General features: G+C 43.8%; 2 protein-coding genes across 4 annotated transcripts in view; one reads left to right on the forward strand and one right to left on the reverse strand.

Moving 5' to 3' along the window:
• Window positions 1-253: 253 nt before the first annotated feature.
• LOC113458737 (uncharacterized) lies at window positions 254-17731 on the reverse strand. 3 transcript variants are annotated; one of them, XM_074537081.1, is made up of 3 exons: window positions 17626-17731; window positions 12983-13104; window positions 254-11790 (listed from the first exon to the last, which is right to left on the reverse strand). In XM_074537081.1, exon 3 carries the CDS (start codon window positions 2542-2544, stop codon window positions 1579-1581), a length of 966 nt encoding a protein of 321 aa, XP_074393182.1. In that variant the 5' UTR covers window positions 2545-11790; window positions 12983-13104; window positions 17626-17731; the 3' UTR covers window positions 254-1578. The 3 variants fall into 3 exon arrangements, with proteins under 3 accessions (XP_074393182.1, XP_074393181.1, XP_074393180.1); XM_074537080.1 differs by having other exon boundaries at window positions 254-13104; XM_074537079.1 differs by lacking the exon at window positions 17626-17731 and having other exon boundaries at window positions 12983-17312.
• Window positions 17306-17867, forward strand: part of ESRRG (estrogen related receptor gamma) — a 372262-nt gene continuing 371700 nt past the window's right edge. The window contains exon 1 of the mRNA XM_074537074.1: window positions 17306-17421. The gene's annotated coding sequence lies outside the window, so the exon portion shown is untranslated. The remainder of the gene's footprint in view (window positions 17422-17867) is intronic.

Below are 17867 nucleotides of genomic sequence, written 5' to 3' on the forward strand. Positions count from 1 at the left end.
AGCTGGAAGCTCTTTGTGCCTGACGGTATCCCCCACGCCCACTGGAAATAAAGAAGAGGCTTGCTCTTTCTTTGCATCATTTAAACCTTGTTTTAATTAGAATTGCCAAAGTAGGACACCCCGGTGGAAGATGTTTTCAAGTATCCACCTACCTCTCTGCTGTAAGCAGAACTGCTCTCTGCTAAATTGCTTGAAACGCAAAATTCTGCCCCACCCCCAGCTTGGTTTGGCACCTACTCACTTCCCCCCCCCCCCCGAAATTGCAATCGTTTATGAAAGGTTACTCCATTGGGAGGAAAAGAGAAACCCCAAACACCCAGCAGTAATGAGATCAGTGGATTCCGAGAGCCTCGCTTTGCTCTGTACAACAGGAAAGGCTTTGGACAAGAGAGCGTCCCAAAAAAGTCATGCCTTCTTTTTTTTTTTTTTTTTTTTTTTTTGAAGTCCCAGATTGGGCGTATCCTTACACTTCTCCTTTAATTTATTTGATTAAATCATAACCAAAACAGACTCATCAGCTTCTCGTATTTCCTCAGCTGTAACCATACGCGAAACCTTTTATATGGAGACAAGTAATTGGCTTTAGTTAACTCAGGGCATGGGCTGCGCTCAGTTTTCCTCCCGTTCCCAGGGCAGCGTTTCACGCAAACGCCTGTTCCAGCTCTGCCTCACGATCCTCAGCCGCCAGCCTCGGGTTTTTAAGCTGTTTGTGCAGTTCCCCACCATTCTCTGATTTTGCACATGAGGGATGCTCCCGGCAGAGGCTTGCGGGACGAGGGGGCTCTTCCCGCTTGGGATTTGGGAGTGGCGGGAATGGTTTAGGGGGGGGGTCCAGCCCGGTTTGAACTCGGAACCACACCTGGACCGTGTCCTGCGGCCACCCGCGTCCCGCCTCGGTACCGGGCTCGCGGCTTGTTCCCGCTCCCGATGAAGGAACAGATTAATTTCACCTTGAGGAAAGCGAGGTTCTGTTAGCTCACTTCTGTCTTAAATCTAAAAGAAAGAAAGGGTAAAGGCGGGGGGGAAAAACCCTCTTAAAGTTTCCCAGGTAAAGCTCGGCTTTCCTTTGGTCATTACTCAAATGAAGAACAGCGTCAATTAACTCCAAATTGGAAATGCCTGTCCGAGAAGAATAATGATAATTCCCGGCCGTTCTCTAAGAGGTAGTTGCAGGATGGCACTTAGTGCGTGTGGTCCCTAATGACAGGATTGCTGCCCTGCCCGGGGTTCGGCTCTCCCTGCCCCGCTGGCTTCGCTCTCAGCTCGGGCAGCGACGTCGGGCACGGCTGTCCTGCCCAAACCTTCCCCCTGTCCCCTGGCTCGCCGCCCGCAGCCGCACGGGCTCACACCTCCCACAGCCAGCACAGCGTGACCACACCGTGACAAGAGATTTAATTACCCCCATCCCTCGATAAGAGGGCAGGGGCCTCTCAGCAACAGGTAACCGAGGGCACCTGCAGCTCTGCGAGTTGTTTAACTGATAACAGAGGAAGGACAGAGGGGTCGCTTTAGGTAAGCCGGGGTGCGAGGGAAGCGGGACGTTAAAAAAGGGGCGCACAGCAATACTCTGGCAAAAGTTTAACGTTGCTGCGAGGGGAGCGGGATCCCCGCAGGGAAACGGGACCGCTGCTTCGCCTCGGCTCCTCGCTCGCTGTTCTCAAGCTGTCCCCACAGCCCCTCAAGCCGTCCCGCGGAGCTGTGGGGTGGACACGTTGCTCTCCCTGGGACCGGGCTCCCTGCGGGGGATGCTGCGGAGGGTGCTCGGCGCGGGACCTCGCTGGGACAGCGCTGCGCGGCCGGGCGGGCACGGCCGTGTGCGGGGGAACCGGGACAGCCTCCCCCCGCTGTCTCATCGCTGAGGGCACGGCAGGAGCGGGGCAGCGCGGCCGGGCACCAAGCAGAGCCCGAGCAAGCCCCGGCAGGGCCCGTGGGGGCCTCAGAGCCCGGGTGGGGCTCCCATGGCCAGCCGTGGCCGGCCCCGCTCTGCACCGCCGGGGCTCCGTGCGGGCGGGCAGCGCTGACCCTGCGCGGCCGGAGGGGAGGGTCTCGGCCTGACCCGAAAGGAGGGAGCTCCCCCTTCCCTTCCCTTCCCTCCCCTCCCCTCCCTTTCCTACCCCTCCCCGGCTCTTTGTTCTTTGCCCCTTTGTTCTTCTTCTCTAAGTTTCCAGGGGGGTTGCTGGTGCGGAGCAAAGTTGCCGAAAGCTGAGGAATTTCATTAAGTGGGTGTCTGAGCACGGAAAGAGGGTGGGGGTCCCTTCCCAGGGCTAAGAGCCATTCCCCAAACCCCTCTGCTTGAGCAAGGGCTCGGTGTGGGGCGCTGGAGCTGGGCCGTGCTCGCAGGGATGCTGAGGCAGCAGAAGCTCCTGTGGCCACAGCACCAAGGGACCGGGCACCCCCTTCGCCATTTAAACGCGTTTTGGGGAACAAACATCCTTTCTGGTGGGAAAGGGAAGAAAATAATAGTGATTGGTGAACATGTAATGAGATGAGGCAGTAGGTAACAGAGATGAAGGTTTTCTGAATGCTACATTTTAGGGAACACATATTGGTTTGGGATGCACAATCTTAGAATGGCTTTGTCTCCGTCACTTTTTTTTTGCTGTTTTTCATGTTTGCTTGATAGGGCTCTGGTTAATTGTTGTCAGGAGTTAAACAAGTTGGGGCTTAATTTCAAAGTAGATGGACTGTCTTCATAGAGCAGCATCACAGTTTAAAAGACAGGTTTAATGTGGTTAATAGGAGATCACAGCATTGTTCAGTAGTGGCAATAATACCAAAACTTCCTTGGAAAAGGAAAGCTCCTTTATTTGGTATAATGTGGAGTAGTCTTATCTCGTCGTTACTAATCATTATTAAATGTTAGAGAACTACAAGCTTATTTTGCCTGGCACTAAGAAATCCCAAAGCACTTCACAAATATCTGTTATCACAGGATTCTTATCCCTCCTCCTGATACATGAAAGTAGGAAAACACTTTATATGGGTGAGCTAGGTATTAGGAAAGCTGATGTGAAAAAGGAAGTTTTGATATGGTGCACTGGAGTACGTCACAGCAGGTGACAGACAGAGCCAGGTCAGCATCCTCAAGTCCAGCACGCTTCCCTAAGAGTGCTGCTGTGCTCCCACCTTTATATCCAAGAGTATCATGGATGATTGTAGCACTTCAGCATTTGCAGAAAAGCTGCATGAATCTAATTCTTGTAATCATGAGAATGTCCACAAATATTTGCTGGTTTTACATAGGTAGAGATTCTATAAAACTATTTAAGAAAATATATTTGCTGGTTTTACATAGGTAGAGATTCTATAAAATTATTGAAGAAAATTTTATATGTGCAGTAGTTTTGTATTATGTAAAAATGTCACAAATGTTTATTATGATGTGCAAAATTTCCAGAATTTGTATAGCTTTTTTTTCTGGTACTTAACAAAGTTGAGAAAAGGAGTGAGATCAGATTGGGGTTGACTAAACAAATGTTCTAGACCAGGATTTTTAAAATGTGAATACACTTTTAGGAATAAGCCTATCTTTTTGGCAGAGGTTAAACCCATTTTTCCAATGAAATGGGGTTTGATTTGAGATGATGTGAAGCTTTGTTTTTTCTGATGTTGCGAGCATAAAATCCCATGAGAAATTTGGGAACCTTGCAGCTGTAAGACACAGCTTTAGCTTTTTCAAGGTGGCGACTCAAACACAGAAAATGTCCATGAAAACTTTGACCTTTATTATTTAGGACTGTGATTCAGAGTTGAATGTAATAATTGGTCAGTAGCAAATTAGAGAAAGATACAGACATTGCATCAGCCGCTTTGGTGGTAGCTCGATTTTCTAGCTGTGTCTCCACACACAAGTTTCCTGGCTTATTGTTTAAATCCTGAGGCCAGCAGCACTGCTTACTGCTCTGTTTATATCCCAGCGCTCATAATGCGGTGTTGCAATATCCAGGTAAAAATGTTCAATGCCATTTAGAACAAGGAATCTGCCTTGAGCAAAGCTGTAATCAGTAATAGCCAACGTTACTGAGAGCAACAGCTTCTGCAAATGCCTTACTGCCACAAGTTAACCCAAGCATAGATGTAATTGTGCTCAAAACTAAATAAAAGCAGAAGAAAGAGAATAAAAACCTAATTGGAAAAATGGATTTTAGAGAATGCTCTGTGTGATCAACAAAGGCTGCTTCTGTCTCAGTAATGAAGACAATTAGAGGGACAAGTGATGTTACTGGGTGCTTGTTCAAATAGAGAGTTTCTGCAGCATGATAAAAATTACTTTGATTCAAAGGCATTCACTAAAGAAAGGGTGGTTGCATTTTTTCCTGTTAATTTGTCTTTTCACCTGTGCTTTTTGCTGATGTGGGTAGATTTCCTTTCAGCAGATGAGAAATGTACATACGTTTTAAAAAATCAAAACAAAACAGACAACCCCCTACTATTTCCCTTGGAAATTCTGCCATCAAATACAAGTTACTAAATATTGCACAGGATTTTAGAAGGCAAATCTAAATATATAGTTTGGGATTTTTGTCATCTTGGTTTTTGGAGCAGAGGACAAAACTTCTCTTTTGTAGCTATTTGTTAAACTACTGAGTTTAAAGGAGATATATGGCAACACTTTTTACCTCTGCATTTTTATCACCTTTGTCAAGAAATGCAGAAAATGAGGGGAACATCATCATTATTTTCGGTTTTACTTTCCTTGCATTTGTTAATATATGTAGGGCAATTCCAAACAGCATCAGTGCAAAGGAATGTGGCATAAAATCAGAATAAGGAGGAGATTAAAAATGAGCACTCTCTGCTTTGTAATGGATACTTCTAGGCATAGGTGTGAATGAATACTGATTCATTTATACAATTCTTAAATGGAAAAGCCTCAAGTTTACAAGAAAGGTAAACAGCATGTCATGCTGCATTTAGCAGATGTTGGCTTGATAGGAAAATTGAGAGAATGGTCCCCTTGACATCCCTGCAGAGAATTACATATTGCTAGAAAGGAAAGGAGAGCACGCTACTGTAAGAATTTTGTTGAGAATAGATCATTAGCAACTTTAGCATTGTATTTATTTTCTTTTATTTGCTTATCTCAGCCTTAGCAAAACTAATTTTTTTTCCCTGTAAATGCCTGTGTTTAATTCTGTTGATATACATCTAAAAAAATAGAAGAGCCTACAGGATAATGCAAATCTCAGGCTTTCAAATGTTACGAGTGCCTTATGTGCTTACTATATATGTAAAATTACCTCTAACCATAGTAAATATTAGTTCATTTTGGCTAAGATTCAGTTGCTGAATAAACAGCATTTAGATTTTTTCTTTTTTACTGCTATGTCATGCATGGAGAGAGCTGGAGCTCATTTCATCATATAGGACAGGAGTACAATTAGGATGTTGACTGAACATTTGCAGAAAATACTGGAGATAATGGCATGTTTCCATCTAAATATTTCAACTGTTTCAAAGTTTGTCACTCTTAATAAATAGAGTAGTAATAATAAACTTAGAAACTACTTCCCCACTCTTATATTCTGTCACAAAAGACTTCTTGTTCAAAGCACAAAAATAAATATTTCTCCATATTTTTTTAGTGACTCATGACCCTGAAGTACAGCACTGGCAAAATACAGGCAATCCCTTCCCTCAAAATATTTGCAAGAATTGCATGTTATTGTTCATGTGTGGGACTTTGAAAACACATCAGTAATTTGTGACTCTGGCTCTAAACACAGAGGGAGAAAAGATGATAAATCAGTATCAGTTCATTCTAAGTAACTGATTAAGATAAAGGCTCTGATCTGTTTTCATTGCAATTAACACTGAAACTCTTGACTTTGAACAGCTTCCTCTTACTGTTTGGGTTGTGGAAATGCTCAGAAATCCCAGCCAGCACTTTGGTTTTCTTGTGCAGGAATACACAGAACTGACATCATCTTCTTTGTTGAAAGCTGTAGTTCCAGGCCTTAATTTCTTGAAATATTTCTACTTAATACTTTCATATTTTTCATCATGCAGTGAGAAGTTTGCCCTCCTCCCTCTCCCCTGAAATAGTTCTCATGTCCATGAGTGGCATCTTTGGTGTACTGTGTTTAATTATTTCAAACCTTCATTCAAATACAGCACTAAAAATGATTTTTTTTCCCGTTCATATCAAATACAAATTCTTACATTGATGCCGGTCTTGGGAAGCTGCCAATGAACTGTTGCTGCTAAGTTTAACATCCATTTATGACGGCTGTTAAAATGGGTGAGGATCTTGCATGTTTTCCTCCAGTTAGGAGAATTTTCAAGTAGAACTGAGCTATGTAATTCCATGCAGATGCTTATCACTCAGTGCTTTCTGAACAAATTAAATCACTATTTAATAACTTCTTTTACCTTATTCTTTCATATTTTTGTATTCACGCAAGAAGAGCAAGATATCTGCAATAGGCTTGCAATTTATAATTTAAAATAGTTTTTTAAATGAGGAATTAAAATAGCACAGATCTCTGAACTATAAATAAGAATTTTTTTTCTCTTTCTAACTTGAATTTTCTCTGAATAATTTTCTTCCCTCCTCCCTCCATATTCATCTTGCCTACTTGAAAAATGTTGGAAGTAGTATGCATTTTAGTAGGATACAGGGTAGCAACTCCTTTTTCAAAAGACACTTGGAATTCTTTACAACATGTCTTTGTAGAAAGTGTTTAACACTTTTAGTCTGATTGAATGAATATTTTACATATGTCAGAAAAAAATACTGTAGTCCAATGATGGTTTCCAGTGGCACCTGGATATCAAAAGATTTGGCAGCTGCACACATACATGAACTGCTACTGACATCAGGTGCTGCTCGGGCGGGTGGTGTATTCAGGTGCAAAAAAAAAAGGAATTCACACTTCTGAATTTGGTGATACCAACTACTCTTAAACACTGAGTAGAGAAATTTGTCCTTTTTGTTTTTCTTTTTCCAATCAGTAATAACATCCTGCAGTGGAGTAAGTGTGATATATAAATGTAGATATCTATGACAGATACAGATGTGTGTGTGTATATATATCACATCACAGCCAAGGAAAAATTTACTCAAGGGGACAAACTTGCTTTAAAGGAAGTGTCACATAAAAGAGGAACTTTATGTATCCAATGTTATCTGTCTTGGTAAAAGAAAGAAATTGCTGAAAATGTAGCATCTAACCTTCCTTAAGCATAAGTGCATTTATGTAAGAAAGGATCACTTGTAGAAGACCCATGTATGTGAGAATGACTATAATGACTGCATTATATCTCAGTTCCTTTACTGATTACCTGGCAAATAATTTTTCATCAATATTTCAAAATAAAAATTCTTTAAGAGGGAAAACACAATAAATTCAACCATAGAATGAATGCTGGGGTCTGTAGTTTTTTTGATAGCTTGTTAGGCAGCAAGCAGCATTCGTAGGAAAATATTCAAAGTGGAGAGGAACAATAGACAGTGTTGGGACTGGCATAGATCTTTCCTGATCTAACACAAAATGCACAACAAATCATTTGTCCCTGGAGTTCTCGGATCTTTCAAATCACATTGAAGCTAATTCTTATCTCTGAGGCTGGCATCACATCCATCCATCACACTGAAATCACTGAGATTCATGTTCCACAGTCTGGGACTTCTGCAATCTTTAATAATTTTGAGTGGCTTATTTTGATATTATTAGTTTTAAATGGTTAGGCAGAAAAAGACATGGTAAACCTGTGATTGATTGTAACACTTGACATTTAAGAGGGGAACTTGTTCTGTTCATCCAAGGGGCACCAAAGACATAATCCTGACTTTCATATAAGGGAACCAAGGCACAGAGAGAGAAATGACTCTCAGAAGCCCAAGTTCCCAATGATATGTTGGTGATCATTTTAGAAATACAGAGCAGGTTGCATATACCCTCTACACACATGTTGTAGCCTCATAAAGTGTGTCCATTTCATGGTGCCTTCACAAACTCCCAAAATCTTGCTGCAATGATTTCCTCTAGAGCTTTGTGCCATGCTTTCATTTAGAGGCAACCCTTCATTCATCAAATGTCTATAAGGCCTGTACCTTGTGGTCACTGAAAGAGGACTGAAAGACCTGTTAATCTTTCCAGTACCCAAAGAACTTCTTGACTGTTAACTCCTGTATTTCTAGGTGCAGAATTATGTGAAATCAGATGGAATTACTCTTGCATAGCACTTCTTGGACTGAGGGCAGGGGGATGAAAATTAGCATCCCATTTTGTACAGGCTCACAGCAGCACAAAAGCTGAGGCAGAAAACCTGAGCTGTAGTGGAAAATAGTGAAGGGCCATTTCTATTAAACTTGTACCTAAAGAGTTGTTCTGAGCAGTAGCAACTACTGCTGGAATAGAGGAAACTCTTTCTGGATGTTAACTCTGAGCGGTCTTGGTAGAAATGTGAAGCAGCAGTCTCATAACAGCTGAACATTACTGCAACAATCTCTCAAAAATCATCGCTCATACAAAAGAGTTAAGAAGAAAAAATAAATTGGTTCATGCAAAACCATGTCTCCTACCATGTATCTGGCTGTAAGTAAGTAAGGTTAGGAATATGTTTTTACATTAACAGCCATTAAAATGATTGACTGTTGCTCGCGGCCATGCTTTTCCTTTCTCTGTAGTCTTAACAGAGCACCCGTGTCTCAAGGGCTCAGAGCAGGGGCACAGAGAGTTAGCGGTGCATGCAAGCCTGGTAAGGGTAACACAGGCTCTTGGGAAGGCTCCATAAGGACTTGGAAGGGGTGTTTGTGAACCAGTGCCTCTACTTCTCAAGAGAAATCTAGTGGCAAAACATTATGGTGGAGTTTCTAAACCAGTGAAATTGTTCTAGAGCAATGAACTGTACCATAGTATCCAGTAGTACAGTGCAGAAATTTGATCTAAGTAAAATCACCTTTGGAGAAATAAGTGAGTAGAAGGAAATAATGGACACAGCTAAACTCCGGATACAGTACATAAAAAATGGTGTTAGGAAAAAATGGTTTGTTATCAGTCAGTAATGTGAGTCTCCCTAATGCTTCTTTTAATTCTCCTGTAACTGAATGTTTTCTGGACTCTGTAGCAGACTGGTGGACACAGTAACATACTCAACACCAGGCTGAACACTTTCTGCCAAATAAGGGGCACGTTCGGCCGTCTCATGGGAGAGGGTAAATGGGGACACAGGATCTTTGCAAGGGAAGCAGTTCCCCAGTGTTACCTTCTCTGTGCCTCCCCCTGCAGAATCCCATTCAGAGGATGAGCTCCAGCTTGGCAGCCTGGTTTCGAAGTGCTGCCACACCTGGCTGGGTACCAGGTCCCTCCTCCCCTGCCTGCTTTTTGCTGTGCAAAAAGGCACTGCCAGGTGGCTATGGCTGTCCTCTTTTCTTCTTTCCTTTTGGCTGGAGCTGCCATCTGACCAGAGCGGTAACATGGGGAAGGCTGAACCCTTCCATGACCTGTTTGAGGCTATAATTGCATAGTTCAAAATTGAAAAGACTGTAATGGCTCTTGTGCTTTTGGTGAAAATGCTTGACATTCTATCATCCAACTACAGAGCAGATTAAAAGACTGGCACTATTTTGAAGCATCTTTTATTTTCTAGTTTGCCATCAACAATTAGATACAGATTTTGGGACTACCCATTATATTCCTTTCTGAGTCTTCTAAGAACACAAAAACAAGACCAAAATTATCCCTTCTTTATTAAAGGCATTAAAAAACCCAATCCTGACAACCACAAGCCCAAAACCTATTGGATTATGTATTTTTATAGATATTGATAAATTGGTACGTATTGTCTTAGGTATGACAAAGTTTCTAAAGCTTTTTAAACTTAAACTTCTGTAAGCTATTAACAAACCATGATTCAGTAATGCAGTGGAAATAGCATAGCTAAAAAGGAAATAACTTGCCTCCTTAGCAGAATTATTGTTACCTTGTGTGTAGGAAAAGCCTTCATAGCTGGCTGCCTTTGCTGCAATCACTGGTGCACTTTTTTTCTCAGGATATCCCATTGTTTGCCACTCTCCTTCCTCAATCATTTTTGTTGTGCTTTTGGATGCAGGAACTTTTTCCAGTTAAATGTTTTGTGCAGCACCTAGCAAATTTGCCATTCCACCCTGGATAATGCTGTAAATACCAAATGAGAACACATCTCTGGCAGTGTAAATATGGTGCAGTTACACTGTTTTTTGTAGCCACTGCTCTACCCTGACACTTGGTTGGGTCTGACAGCTGGAGGTCTCTTGCTCTCCCTTTTGAGAGAAGGACCTACTATTTCGGGAGTTATTTCTGCCAAAAGCTGAGACCTGTAATCCTACTAACATCAGAAGGAGAGGAGAACATGCAGCTCTTGGCAGCAGCAAGCCCCACTAATTTCTGCACTGCCCAGAAATTAACTTCAAGAGTCTCAAAATTGTCATTAAAATTCAATTGTTTCCCTTCACATTTAGACATCCGCCCATGGAAAAACACCCATTGTGTAACTTCTCTCCCTCTCCCTGGAGGATGGGAAGGGAGCCCTAATGGTGGCTGAAAAGACAGAGGCAAGAAAATGAGCTTACCTTGCTGCCCTAAAGTTAAGCAGTAATCCAAATGGCACCAACACTGAAATACCTAATAATTTGGATGTACAATTTCATTGCTAAAGATTTCACATTGGTTCTGCTTCTGTCCTGGTTATATAAATAGCTACAACTTTATTTTTTATTTTCTTGCCTTTTTTTTTCCCCCTCTGTATAATATGACTAAAATGCCATGGAAAATGCAACTTCTCAATATTTTAATTTGAAATTGAAGATTGGATTCTCAGCTGGTAGAAACTGGTATGCCTCCACCAGGCTTTCACTAGCTGCATATTGTCTGTGGCTCTGACCAGGTAATTACCAAATAAGACCATACCATAACATTCACATAGAGTAATGGAATTCAGGGTTCTGACTGAGGTTAGGCAGATAAATATAAGTAAATGCCTTGGTCTGTGGAATAAGATCTTTTCACTTTTCTCATAGTTTTCCATCATGAACAACTGGATTAAAACTGGTGTTCCCTCCTTCCCATCGGCCTCTTGGCCATCTCCTGAGGCCTGTTGGTGTAAGAGGAAGAATGAGTTCAGTATCACATTTCACTCAGGGGTCTAGAAATGAGCATCCTTAATGCACACCAAATGAGCTAAATTACAGGGGAGTGTTTCCAGCAGGCATTCCAGGGCTGTGAATACAGCCTGGGAACCCATGGGCCAGCATGCTTTGTCACCCTGGCTGATGCTTAGAGAGGCCTTCCTATATGCTCCTGTACACCATTTTCTAACTGTATCTATCCCATCTTTGCAAGCACAGCTTTTTGTGAGTGCCTGGAGATGTACTGACACATTCTGAAAAGTCAGAAGACTCACTGAACTCTTAAAGCTGGGTAATGTCTATGGGCTTCAAGCAGGGTCTAGATGGAGTTGAGGCATCCAAAATTATTTAAGACCCAACACTGACCTACTTAACATGCCAGGTGAAGCTGTGCAACCTCAGGGAAGATAATGAATACAAACAGTGTTGGGGTTCCATACTGGAGTGTCTTGGATGCTTTCTTCTCTACTGCAACAATATTAGTTCCTCCGTCATTATATACAACAGAGCACTTGGAGAATTCAAGTTCAGGGATGAAAGGTTTTGCGTTTGCTCTTCTTCCAGTCTATAAACTATTCCATGCACAGGCTGCTTCCACTCTCCTTTTGAAGATGTACCATCAGTATTTAAGGTTATTCAGACAAGAGAAGGGAAACAGCAGAGAGCATGACTGTAGCCTCCTGTGAAAACATTGAATTATGTGGGGTAATCCTGGATTTCTGGCTTCCAGGACTCCTTTAGCACTAACACATTAAGAATAAAATACATTAACGGGCTTTTGAGAATTCTTGAGATATGACCTTAATCATAGACAGACCCTATCTGCCATTAAACATAATACTTTCCCAACAGCCACCTCCTGCAACCTTTGGCATTGAGAACTGTTTGGAAAGGCAGAGGCATTCTGGAAATCTTGCAGTGAGTACCTGCAGCCCCAGGAGTGGGGCCCATCACGTACACTTTCTCCAGTGCACTCCTGTCCCTTGCACACGCAGCACGGCTGCTTTAGTGCAGACTGTTAATCGCTTGTTGGCTTAATATTTGTGCAGTGTGTCAAAGGGGAAAGGGCTTAAATTCTGTTTGCATTTTAAATAACTGTCTTGGCAGTTGCACAATCCACAGTGTTTATGTTTTTATGGAATGCACCATTTGTGACTGTTGTTTTAAGAAGTGCAGATATTAAACATGGCCAAGCAGGTTCTACAGTGGGTCTGGCCTGCACTGGCTGTCAAGGGCATTTGGAGAGGTGCCACTTAGCACTGCACAGTTTGCCTGCCATGGATTGGCATATTATAACTTGGTGATGGCAGTTTGGCAACTTTTATCTCTATCAAGCAAGCCAAATTCTGATCCTTTCACTTTGAGCTAGTTCAAATTCCTCTGATACTAGACTCAACTCTTTTAAGAAGCCAGATGGGAGAAACTAAGAGGTGACCTTATTCTGAGTAGACTTGGATCTCACATTAGTTGAGGGCCCCACCCTGAATCCTGATCTCTGATAAATTAACTTTTTAATGTTTCATTTAATGTTTCATTACTGACTTTGGCACAAGCCAAATGTCTACGCAGATATTTATGTTCCAACAGACAAATGCAAGCTCACTTTTTTTTCTTCTAAGTATGTTATGTTTTACAGACATGAGTAACTCATGTGGGATCTTTCCCACAGAGTAAAACCAATGTAAATTCGCATGACTCAGGGATTTGTTTCAATGCTCATGTATAAGCTCTCATTAGAAATGATTATGCTTGAAGATCAAAAGAAAGTACACTCACTTGTATTAATGTTTAATGCATAATTCACATTGTTAGAACAAAAAACAAAACAGTCGGTGGTTGTTACGACAAATATCAAACATTGGCACTACTAACCAACTCCCAGAGAGGATCCTTCATTGCCTGGCATTGGCTGAGTGCTGAGATTTCCTCTTGTGTGTGCTGTGCCAATCGTCTTGGGAATTTAGGACACCTTCCTCTCTGGATGAGTAATGCCCCTGTAATGACAGGAGTGGGGGAGAGCCAGGATACCCCAGCACTGCAGGTGGATCCCACACTCAGAGATCTCTCAGTGGAAGCAGAGCACACAATAATCCAATTCATTTTTTTATTCAAGCAGGATTTCATATCAGGCATGTTCCTATAAAACTCTCATTGCCTTCAATCTGAGTTTAATACCGGGCTTAATATTTGAGCCTCAATATCAAGACCCATGGTCAAAGTCATTCAGCACCACAGAATTTAAGCACTTGATTTCTTGTTTATGTTTCTCCATGTTTACCTTCTTCAGTCAATGCTTATTTTGTTACCAGAATTATTCTTAATTAAATAAACAGGTTTGGCATAAGTGGGTTGTAGATGAAATCCATTTCCTATATCCTTAACCAAGACAAGCACAGGAGGGCAAAGCCATGCTTGTAATCACAAAATGAGAATCCTGTGGGCATCCTTGCCTGTTACAGAGTAGCTGGGACTACTTTATCTGTGTAAGGGAAGACTCCAGGTTACCCTCTGTAATGTGTGACCCATTGCAGTCCTTGACACAAAGTAGAAGTTGGATTTTTTCATCTTCATAGCTTTTAATGGCTTTTCCTATGTCAATGTTTAAAGGGTCAGCAGTTTGTATCATTTGGCTTTTATATTTATGCTTCTTTTAAAAAATTGGCTTGTTTACTACCAGAGTTTACATAATTTCTACCTCATCTAGTGTTTTTTTTGGTTCCATCCCCTCCTCCTCGCCATTTCCTTTGACAAAAGCAAACCAACAAACAGTTTTAAATTTAAAGTTTAGGAGGCTTCATTCACATTAGAGAGTCGATGTCTGTGGCATGGAATGACACTGAATGATACTTGACAAACTCTGTGCTTGGCACAATGTCACAAAACACCTTATACATTCTCATTATCAGTTCAGTCACTTTCCTGCATTGCCAGTGATGCAATACACCGGATTCAGAGCAGAGGCAGAGAGCCTGCCTGGGTTTTAGGTATTTTCTCCCCAATTCAGACCTCTGTAAGCAAACTACAAATTAGCTCTCTCTTCTTAAGGTGCCTCCTGAAGGCCCTCTTGCTCTGCAAACCCTTCTGTGTGAGTTTGTGAGGTTCCTCATTCAGGAACTAATATTGCTGAGTCAGACTGGGTGCTATTGCTATGAATGGAATGCAGTCAAATGGATTGTGTCTCAGAGGACAGAGCAGAGCTTTGGGGTTTGTTTACCTTTTGTTGGAACAGCCCATTTAAAATATTTATGATTGAGAAGCTGGTATTTCTTCCAGTAAAGAACCTTTTCTCCTCTTTAGGGCAGTTGAGAAGGTATTTAGAGTATATACTGGTTAAATTGTTTATTTTTAGTGAAGTGCACATGGCATTGCTATCTTGACACTGATCATAAATACATTTCTGTTGTGGGGATTTCATTGAAGCAAAAAAACCTGTCATGAATTAAATATGCTTCATGAGAAAAGAAGTAGATCAAATGTTGGGCTAAATTAACCTCCTGTTATACAAAATGACTAAATTCTGTTGTTTTCACCGGTGGGACTCTGGACTCGTCTACACACAAAGTTATTTCAAGACACTTATTAGGTACACTGCAGTAATTATGTTCAACTAAACCCATGTGTAGACAACTCCTGCGCCAGTGTAAGAATTCAGTTTCTTGAATTACCTTAATCCACTTTGAAAGTGGATTAAGTGAAACCAGGAAACAACTCGGTCATTCCAGAATGAATAAACTGAACACAGTTCTGCTTTACATTCACATCCGACCTTATTCCAGCATAATTTTCCTGGGCTGAGAGGTTCTTAGGATATATCTACATAGCAAATTAATATGTGATTACAGACACACCAACCCCTCCTTTACTCTCACTGGCATGAGTAACAGCAGTAATGAGAGATGGTAGCACAGACTCCAGTACAGCCTATTAACTGGAGCACATATATGCAGCTGGTTGTGACCAGCCTCTGCTGAAATCCACCTCAGCACACCCTCACTTCACATTCCATTCACATCCCTTAGACTGACATAGGGGCTGGGAATACCTCTCTGCATCTCAGGTGTGTATGCACACCAAGAACTACATGTGTGACAGCACTGCACAGCAGAGCTAAATGGGAACCAGGTGAATTTCACTTCAGTGGTTAAGCAGCATGGCTCGCACATTTTTAATATCCACACCTCTGAAAACCAAATAAAGCGTCAGCTGTGTGACTGCAGAAGCCAAATTAAATGTGCTGTAGACAAGCACAACTCAGATGATTTCACTAGGGCTGGATTTGGCTTCATAGTTGAGATCTTGCTTATTTGGCTGATACTTGTTTTGTTACCTATCTGCTCATTTATTTTAATGAAATTAATGCATTTTAATGTTCCTTTAAGTGCATTCCAAAAATAGCAATTTGATTAACTCACGCGCTTTTAAAAGTGTGACAATCACAATGAAAAATCTCTGTAAGCTGAGGTAGGGTGCAATTTTACGTAGCATCTTGGCATATCCTTCATCCCTTCAAACAAATTCCTAACATCAATCAAAAGAGCCTCACTTAAAAATGAATGACGAAATACAGACAACAATCAAGCTGTACACACTGCTTTTCAAGTCTACCAAAAACATGTATCAGTAATATACTCTGCTGAGAAAGGAAAGTTAAGACAGGCAAGAATTTAGACTAAAAGCAGTTCAAAATGATTCCAGAACAGAAACGTGTAGTGAACTTGTCCTTCTAGCCAAGCCAGACAGCATCCTGAGTAGCTTGGGTTAAAAAAAAAAACAACTCACAACCCAGTGCTTTCAATTTCAGGCTTCTGAAAATGACACTTGGACTGTAGGATATTCCAAGAATGACTTCTTTATTGCCCAACTCTTCCCAGCTGCAGTAGGTGATCCCACCATAGCTGCTGCTGAGGGCACTGAGTCCAGCAGCAGAAAAGGTGTACACTAACTTCTCCCTGACTTTATCGCTTTATAAAAACTGGAATTGCAAAACCTGAGTAGTAACAATATTAAGCAAAGGCAATTTTCCCTTTTATTGTATTTAAATGAGGAAAATGAAAGTATTAATGCTAATATTAAGGCTGAACAGAGGCAGTTGCAAAAAAATTAAATTAGTTTCAGCCCTGCTACATGCATCCCTTCACGGACTCCGCTGTGCTAGTTACCTGTGCATTGGTGATGTTGTAACTTGCTGTTATTATAATAGGTGGTGTGAAAAGCAACACAGAAGAGGGAAACTTGTCCCAGGGCTCTGCTGGGACGCTCTGCGGTCACAGAGTAGGTGGTGTGGTGGTGCTGCAGCAGTTTGGGATGCAATGTGTGGGTAACAACTGGTTTTTAGATGAGGAGCCAGTTAAACTCAGGCTGCCATGGATAGTTCAAGCGAGGCCTAGTTCTGGGAATACTTCTGCAGGCGAGTTAAGTCTCACACGCGAAAATGCCCTCAGAATTTAGTGGGAGCGTTCATGGAGATTTGCAGGATCTGGCTTTGCGAACCACAAGAAGCCAGGGCAGCGGATGCGTGTGGCTGCTGCCATGGCCGGGCACAGCGCTGCCAGCCTGCTCGGCGCTCACAGCGGCCCCGGGGCTGCCGCAGGCCCGGCCGGCCCTGCTCTAACGCGAGCCCTCCCGCCTTCGGGAGCAGCTGCTCGGCTGCCCCGGCAGCGGAGGTGGGGAGCCATGGCTCGGGCTCCCCTCACCGAGCCGCGCCAGGCTCTGCGCCAGCCCTTGGCTCTCCTCGGCCGCGACGCCATTGCGCAGCCGGGTGCCCCGGTGCGGCCCGGGCCGCCCTGCCCGCAGCCCCCCCGGGCACCCCGGCTCCCGGCGGGGCCGTGGGGCGCTGTGCGCCGGGGGCTCCCCCGCCTTTCCCTGCAGAGCCTTGCAGGGGATTGGGGGGGCGCGGCGCCGGGCCTGCACGCCAGCAGCGGTGCGGCATCCTCGCTCCTCGCCCGGCCTCCTCTGGCATTCCTTTTTTTTTTTTTTTTTTTTTTTTAATTTACTGATTTTGTGTGTGTGTGTGTGCGGTGCCCGTTCCCCCGCCCCCGCCGGCCGCTCGGCACATGGCCTGCTGGCGGCCGGCGGCGCGTGTGTCCCCGCGTCCCCTGGGCGAGGTGTCCCGTCCGCCGCCCGCATCCCAGCCGTGGGCGGCCGGCACCTTCTCTCTCCCCATCCCCCCTTTTCGGCAGTCGCCTTTTTTTTTGCTGTTCCTGTTGGGTTGGTTTTGTGGTTTTTTTTTTCGTGGTTTTGTTTGTATTTTTTCCAGGTGGGACGTGGCGGTGACCGGCGAGGCTCGCCCGGCACTGAATGTCACCCTGAAGGTAAAATGAAAGACACGGAGATGAACGCATGCCTGCGCCCCGCGCCGCCGCTCCCCCGCGCCCGCCGGCGAGCGGCCGCCACCATCGCGGGGCGGCAGCCCCCGCCGCGCCCCGGATTTCCTGTCCCGGCTTTTCGTTACTGCGCCTTAAAAAAAACAAAAAATTTAAAAAAAAAATCCGCATGCGAAAGAAACGTGCACGTACCCGGTAACGAGCCCAGGAAAAACCCGGCCGCTTCCCCCTGCTCCTGCCAAGTTATCATTGGGAACACAGGCAGGCGCCGTGACGTCCCGGGTCAGGCCGAGTGCGGACCGGCGCTACCAAGGCGGCAGGGAGGCGCGGGGACGCCGCCGGGGCCGGGGCCGCGGGGACCGGGGCCGCCGCCGCCCACCAGCCGCCGCTGTCCGCCCGCCGGGCCGCGCCCGCCGCCGCCGCTGCCCCCCGCG

Source organism: Zonotrichia albicollis, chromosome 3 (genome assembly GCF_047830755.1).
Source record: "Zonotrichia albicollis isolate bZonAlb1 chromosome 3, bZonAlb1.hap1, whole genome shotgun sequence".
NCBI classification, from domain to species: Eukaryota; Metazoa; Chordata; class Aves; order Passeriformes; family Passerellidae; genus Zonotrichia; species Zonotrichia albicollis.